Source organism: Oncorhynchus mykiss, chromosome 6 (genome assembly GCF_013265735.2).
Source record: "Oncorhynchus mykiss isolate Arlee chromosome 6, USDA_OmykA_1.1, whole genome shotgun sequence".
NCBI lineage: Eukaryota > Metazoa > Chordata > Actinopteri > Salmoniformes > Salmonidae > Oncorhynchus > Oncorhynchus mykiss.
In genome coordinates, this window is record NC_048570.1 from 12,557,529 (window position 1) to 12,565,236 (window position 7,708).

Here is a 7,708-nt window from a genome sequence, read left to right on the forward strand (position 1 = left end):
GCACAGTGTCCAAGGAAGGGCCAGAAGTATTCAGAATGGTGTCGTCTGCATAGAGGTGGATCAGGGAATCGCCCGCAGCAAGAGCGACATCATTGATATATACAGAGAAAAGAGTCGGCTAGAGAATTGAACCCTGCGGTACCCCCATAGAGACCGCCAGAGGTCCCGGACAACATGCCCTCCGATTTGACACACTGAACTCTGTCTGCAAAGTAGTTGGTGAACCAGACGAGGCAGTCGTCAGAAAAATAGAAAAACCAAGGCTATTGAGTCTGCCGATAAGAATACGGTGATTGACAGAGTCAAAAGCCTTGGCCAGGTCGATGAAGACGGCTGCACAGTACTGTCTTTTATCGATGGCGGTTATGATATCGTTTAGTACCTTGAGCGTGGCTGAGGTGCACCCGTGACCGGCTCGGAAGCCGGATTGCACAGCGGAGAAGGTACGGTGGGATTCGAAATGGTCAATGATCTGTTTATTAACTTTGCTTTCGAAGACTTTAGATAGGCAGGGCAGGATGGATATAGGTCTGTAACAGTTTGGGTCTAGGGTGTCACCCCCTATGAAGAGGGGGATGACCGCGGCAGCTTTTCAATCTTTAGGGATCTCGGACGATACGTAAGAGAGGTTGAACAGGCTGGTAATAGGGGTTGCAACAATGGCGGCAGATAGTTTTATAAAGAGAGGGTCCAGATTGTCTAGCCCAACTGATTTGTACTGGTCCAGGTTTTGCAGCTCTTTCAGAACATCTGCTGTCTGGATATGGGTGAAGGAGAAGCTGGGGAGGCTTGAGCGAGTAGCTTATAAGCATTGTACAGCCTAACCCAGGGATTCTCAAATTCGGTCCTGGGAGCCCAAGTGGTGCACGTTTTGATTTTTGCCCTAGCTCTACACAGCTGATTTAAATAATGAACTCATAAAGCTTTGCTTATTTGAATCAACTGTGTAGTGGTAGGGCAAAAAAACAAAAGGTGCACCCCTTGGGGTCCCCGGGAACGAGTTTGGGAAGCCTATGGATTGTGCACCCATGAAATGGGGTATCAGCCTACTCATTGACACCCACAGAACACAACTATGTAGAGTTTACACAAATATTGGTGTCTTAGCTATTATTGCAAGATTTTGACTGTGGGAAATCATCTTTCATGTAAGACCATTGTTTGTATTGGACATTCATATTGAACTATAGAGCCTTACCTATGGATTGTGCACCCCTGAAATGGGGTATCCGCCTACTCCATGACACTCACAGAACACAACTGTGAAGAGTTTACACAAGTATTAGCATAGTAGCTCTTATTACGGGACTCTGAAACTACTGTAAAATGTGCAATAAGTGACTTCCCACAGTCAAAGTTCTACAATAAGAGCTAAGATATTAATATTTGTGTAAAAATAGTTGTGCTCTATGGGTGTCACTGAGTAGGCTGATACCCCATTTCATGGATGCCCAATCCATAGGTTTGGCTGTACAGTGCACATACAGTGCCTTTAGGAAGTATTCATAGCCCTTTTTGTTGTGGTACAGCCTGAATTCATCTATATACAATAGACCATGATGACAAAGCAAATGTATTCAAAATGAAATACAGAAATATCTCATGTACATAAGTATTCACAACCCTGAGTCAATACATGTTGCAATCACCTTTGTCAGTGATTACAGTTGTGAGTCTTTCTGGGTAAGTTTCTAAGAGCTTTGCATACCTGAATTGTACTATATTTGACCATTATTGTTTTAGATGTTGTATTCTTCAAGCTCTTTTGAGTTGGTTGTTGATCATTGCTAGATAGCCATTTTCAAGTCTTAGATTTTCAAGCGGATTTAAGTCAAAACTGTAACTAGGCCACTCGGGAACATTCAATGTCATCTTGGTATGCAAATCCATTGTATATTTGGCCTTGTGTTTTAGGTTATTGTCCTGATGAAAGGTGGATTTGTCTCCAAGTGTCTGTTGGAAAGCAGACTGAAGTGCCTTACCTTGTGCCTTGTTGCAAACAGGATGCATGTTTTGGAATATTTTTTATTCTGTACAGGCTTCCTTCTTTTCACTCTGTCAATTAGGTTAGTCTTGTGGAATAACAACAATGCTGTTAACCATGTTAAACACTATTATTGCACACAGAGTGAGTGAATGCAACTTCTGTGACTTATTAAGCATGTTTACTCCTTATTAAGGCTTGCCATAACAAAGGGGTTGAATACTTATTGACAACAATTTTAGTATATATATTTTTTTAAATCTAAAAACATAATTCCACTTTGACATTATGGGGTATTGTGTGTAGGCCAGTGACACATCTCAATTTAATCCATTTTAAATTCAGGGCGTAACACAACAAAATGTGGAAAAAGTCACAGGGTATTAAAACATTCTGAAGTATTTGTGTGGCTCAGTTTGCAGAGCATGGTGCTTGCAATGCCAGGGTTGTGGGTTTGATTCCAACTGGAGACCAGTGTGAAAGATGTATGCTCTGGATAAGAGTGTCTACTAAAATGTAAATTAAGGACAATGTAATTATGCCCCCAATGCAATTTTGAATTCAAGTACATCCACAATGTGATTTCAAAGGATTTTTAATTAGCTAATAATTGTAACATTCCAACCTTGTTTAACATTATCTAGTTCAATTGTTGCATGTTTTCACTATCTATATCCGTTTGCTACCGAGTAGCGCAGCGGTCTAAGGCACAGCATCTCAGCGCTAGAGGTATCACTACTGACCCTAGTTTGATTCCAGGCTGCATCACAGCCGGCCATGATTGGGAGTCCCATAGGGCGGCGCACAATTAACCCAGTGACGTCCAGGTTAGGTCGTCATTGTAAATAAGAATGTGTTATTTTAACTGACTTGCATAGTTAAATATAAGTAAATACAATTGCATCCGTTTCAATGGGGGACTTTTATTTTTCTAAGGCTAACTGCCGATTACACAATTGTTGCTCACGACACGCTGGTGGCGTTCATTTGTTTCGCTAGTAGCCAATTATGTATTTGATAGTAGCCAGAGGAAGAATGGAAATGGCTTAGGTCGTCGAAGAACGTTGCTCATGTTTTCAGGTAAACTATTGGTGCTTCGTGACTTTTTAATTCGCTAAATGTAACACTAACCTTTCCACGCGACAATAATCGTCAATGTACTATCGATAGCAATCTAACTAAGGCACGTTAACTGAAAAAAAAATGGGTAGAGATGCTAGCACAGGTTAGCTAGCGCTCCTTTAGTTGCCAGCCAAGCTAACTAGCTTAGCGTTAGTTAGGTATTTGGCACCTGCCCCAACCAGCTGGGTTACAAAGTGATCGGTTGCTTGCGTTTTAGGTGTAGATAACGTTAGTTTATCGTGAGAACACAATCGCTAGCTTGCTAGTTGCTTGCCCGCATAGTGTTAGTTTACGATTAGCCAGTGCGGTATCTCCGTGCTCCTGTATAAATTGGCATAAATTATTAGTGAAAGTGAATTACGTTAAGTCTGCTTCTTTCGCATGGCAGTTATAGTGGTGAGGAGTCTACCGGAAAACGATTTCACTATTAATTCCATGTAAAGGGTTCACGCACACATAATTTTAAACTTTGTTTTACTATTGACAGATACAACTGGTTTCGGGATTGTATATCGATTCGCTCTCCTTTAAATATAGGTCGTCTGATTTTATTCCTCTGTCACCGAATTGTTTAATCAAACTTTTCGCTGCCAGCTTCTGATATCTAAAAACGAGTCTCTTGAATTAGACGAGCGCGCACTAGGCCAGAGCTAATTTCCCCCGGGTTTCAAGTCATGGTTAGACCCGACCAGAAAACAGAAGTTTTTATGCACTGATACCAGGAGATGACAGCGACACGTTTGATTAAACAATACAGAGAAAAAGCAGCTAATGGGGATTCATAATACATACAATACATGAAAACGAATCGATCCAACTTTTATCAAAATAATACCAGAAGGAAATGTTTTTGTTGTGCATTTTGGCTAACTCTAACCCGTTTCCTAACCTGCTACGAAAAGTCCAATCTGACGTTAATTTGACAAAAGCTGGATTCCTTCCAGCCATGATCTGGTTTCCCTTGGCTAAACTAGCTGGCTTGCAGAATTACGCTAGTTTTCGTCCTCATTGCCAAACTTCATAAATACTGTACCCTCAACTTCAAAACTCCTTTGCTATTTAGAAAGAAACTTAATTTTTTTTTTTTTTTTTTTTTTTGAATAGTTGTGACTGTGAGATACAGTATCTGTCATAAGACGACCGTGTGGTGAAAATATATTATTGCTACTTAACGCAGATCCAAGTTCAGTTTTGAGATCCACCGGCGTCATTGGTGTAGGGTTAGCTGGACGATTCTGACTGGTCTTGGAACTGTGACAACAGGCAGCCTCTCCCCACCTGGCTCGATGGGATATGTAGGGATTTTGCCAACACAGCCAGATATGTTCCCAGTCTTGTACCCTTAACTATCGTATTGTACCAATGTTTGTCCTCTGTAGTTGCGTGACTGACTTTGTTTGCTGAAATATACGTTTTCAATAAATGTTAATCAAATACAACCACTGACTGTTTGCTTGTTGATGTTGCTCTAAGATGGCAATTAAGCGCAAATTTGCATGTGCCAATTGAATCTCAACAAGGAAACCAAAGTATTGACCTTGGGCGAATCAATGTACTCCGAGTTGGATTCCAAAGCCTGGTCTCTGCTCCACTCCGTTGGTGAAGTTCATCAGAAACTGCCTTCACCATGGAGTGGAATTCAGTCGGCTACATCAGTAGCAGACGTTCCTCTCTGAATGTCAAATGGAAAACAACGGCTACATTAGCTAGCCACAGATTATATAAACTAGGACCTTGATTACATTGCAGTCACTGGGGCATGTATCTTATCAGTCAGTATTACTGGTTGACCGTACAAGATAGGTGCAGTGATGGACTTTAGCTAGTCAGTTAAGTTTAATCACCCCTCTGAAGATCCATTCAACTGGAAGAGTTGGACTAAATGCTCTGCGCCTCACATACTAGAGGCTTCAAAACGTGCCAATGCATGCTATATTGAATGTAATGTGTAGGCTAGCTGCAGCTTTCAAAACAAGCTGAAACCTGACAAACATGGTTTACTCCTTTATTGAAAGAACTGACAGCTGTTGACAGTGATGCCAATATTCCCTGTACATCTTTGAAAATCTGGAAGTTTTCTTTGGAAATATCAAACAGGTGAAATTTGACCTCAACCTCACATTAGGTATAATTTTTAATGACACAATAACTCTTGTATAGCTTTCAATTACAATGTATTGCTCCTCTGTTTAGAGTGAAAAATGACTGGGAGAAGCCCGCACTATGGTTTCCAGTCGGCCACGACGGTGCAGCCTGCCAATGGAGGACACGCCTACCTATTTGGGAACAGCTCTGAGAATGATCTCTCGGAGGAGGATGGTGAGAGCTACGAGCTGCGCTCCCGAGGCCGGGACAGGCTGCGCAGGAGCACCTCCAGGGAGAAGTTGGACGACATTGTCCACCTGGTCCGAGACATCAAAGAAGGGGACACTCTGAATAGCTTCTCGCTGCAGTACCACTGCTCAGTAAGTCAACCCTAATCCCTGTCTTACTCTCTAATGACAAAGCCCTTACAGACAGACCAGCTTTGACTTTTCACACCACTTTTTTTGCTACCCAAGTAAAGTGAAATCCTTTGTTTTGTCTGTGTGCCGTAGGTGGCGGACATCAAGAGGGCCAACAACCTGTTGACAGAGCAGGACTTCTTTGCGCTGAGATCCATCAAGATCCCTGTGAAACGCTTCAGCGTGCTGACAGAGACCCACAGCATCGCGCCTCTCAAATCTGCCTCCCCCACAGGCCTCCGACGTTTCCCCCAGCCCCCTATCTCTACGGAGATCTCCACAGACTCCTCCTCATCCACAGACAGCGTGGGCAGCTTCCTGCAGGAGAAGGACAAAGACATCGAGCTGCTAGTCAAGTCCACCGGCACCTCCAGAAGCAGCCTGAATGAGGTGGTCTCCTCCCTGACCCTCCAGCAGCCCTTACTACTGGAGGATTCTGACTTCAAGCCTGTCTTCAGGAAGGATCCCTACCATGGGGCGGACTGGGGCATGAGGTGGTGGACGGCGGTGGCCATCATGGTGGTGGTTGTCATTGTCACACCAGTGTTCTACCTGCTGTATTATGAGGTGCTGATGAAGGCGGACGTTAGCCACCACACCACCATGCCGTCGACCAATCCTAAGGGCATGCAGCATGCCCAGATTCCTGAGCCTGTGGAAGTCAATGGAAAGCCTAACTCAGGACCTCAGGCTGGAAACATACCCAAACCAAACTCACAGAGACACAATGAGGTGGATGACCACCCAGGCCCTAAGAAAGAGAAAACGTAGTGAGGGATTTAGACAAACTGCAGGAGCTGGAGGTATATGAGCAGTTGTGAAAAAAGTGATTATCCAAGCTCTCTGAGAATCACTTTATAGGGAACAGAATCCATTGGGAAATTATGATGAGGGGAAAATGAGGACAATCTGTTGAATTGTTTCAGTGGACATGCAGTATGTACGTTTTTAAAACATGTTTTTAAAGCAAGTTTGTTTTTGCACAGTGGGACCCAACTGCTTATTCTGCCCCTGATGGGACTAGTTCCACCATAACACTGTCTGAAGTGTGGGGTTTGTTCTTGGTCAAAACAGTACTGATTGCTGTCACTTAAAATAAGTAATTTATCTGTGGAATATTAGTCTTATTCCAACATCAGTATTGAAGTTAGTCTAAAATGTGATGCAAATTTTCTTGAACATTGTTTTGATATTTTTGCTTGTCTGGGAAGAACTGTGTTTGGAGTCCCACAACCTTCATTTCTACTAAGGGTGACGAAACGGGAAATGCACAATGTTGCCCAACACTAGCTAGGTATATTCCAGTGAAATGTTATATTTATAAACTGGTTGCCAATGTAATTTAGAGCAGTAAAAATACATGTTTAGTCATACCCGTGGTATACGTCTGATATACTACAGCTTTCAGCCAATCAGCATTCAGGGCTCAAACCACCCAGTTTATAATGTAGTTTATTTTCCTCATCACTAGTGTTATGAACAGTATGTGCCTTCAACCTGTGGAACACTATGGCTGCATAGACACAGGCAGCCCAATTATTATTTTTTTCCAAATATTGGTCCAATTTATGAAAAAAACTCCAGAATTGGGCTGCTCGTGTAAATGCAACCTTACAGGCTGAAAAGAAAGTCTATTTTGAATAAATTATTGATGCTCAGACTTGAGTGTGTTCATGTTGGTTTTTTGTTTTGTGTAATTCTCATTTGTTTATACAAAGATCTACATATTCTAATACAAACTCACTTCCACCACACACGTCTTGATGATTCTCTAATTGTGCGTACAGTTTCACCAAACAAAATGTGTAAACTTGCTGACAGTGTTCGTCATATAGCCAATGGCTATTTGGTAAAAGATCAACCATAACTTTCAGGAAAAACATACATTTGGAAGAATGACATTCAACCAGTATCCATTAACATGCAGTCGGAGGTTAAATATGACGCTTCATCCATGTCATCACTGCACCAAAATCATCATTAAAATAGCAATGTCATTTTCCTACAAAAAGGTAGCTGTTAAACTGGGCATTTCTCCATTAAACTGAATTGGTGTGTGTGAATGTTATGTGCATGCATAAGTAGCAATCCAATGCCT

The 7,708-nt window shown here is 42.2% G+C and overlaps 1 protein-coding gene across 2 annotated transcripts; it reads left to right on the plus strand.

Annotated features, from left to right (window-relative positions):
* The first annotated feature begins 2,787 nt into the window (after nucleotides 1-2,787).
* On the plus strand, nucleotides 2,788-7,270 carry LOC110525280 (lysM and putative peptidoglycan-binding domain-containing protein 3). 2 transcript variants are annotated; one of them, XM_036979422.1, is made up of 3 exons: nucleotides 2,788-2,811; nucleotides 5,300-5,571; nucleotides 5,704-7,270. In XM_036979422.1, the coding sequence occupies exons 2-3, from the start codon at nucleotides 5,308-5,310 to the stop codon at nucleotides 6,379-6,381; spliced, it is 942 nt and encodes a 313-aa protein (XP_036835317.1). In that variant the 5' UTR covers nucleotides 2,788-2,811; nucleotides 5,300-5,307; the 3' UTR covers nucleotides 6,382-7,270. The 2 variants fall into 2 exon arrangements, with proteins under 2 accessions (XP_036835317.1, XP_021460955.1); XM_021605280.2 differs by lacking the exon at nucleotides 2,788-2,811 and adding an exon at nucleotides 2,841-3,064.
* Nucleotides 7,271-7,708: the final 438 nt, after the last annotated feature.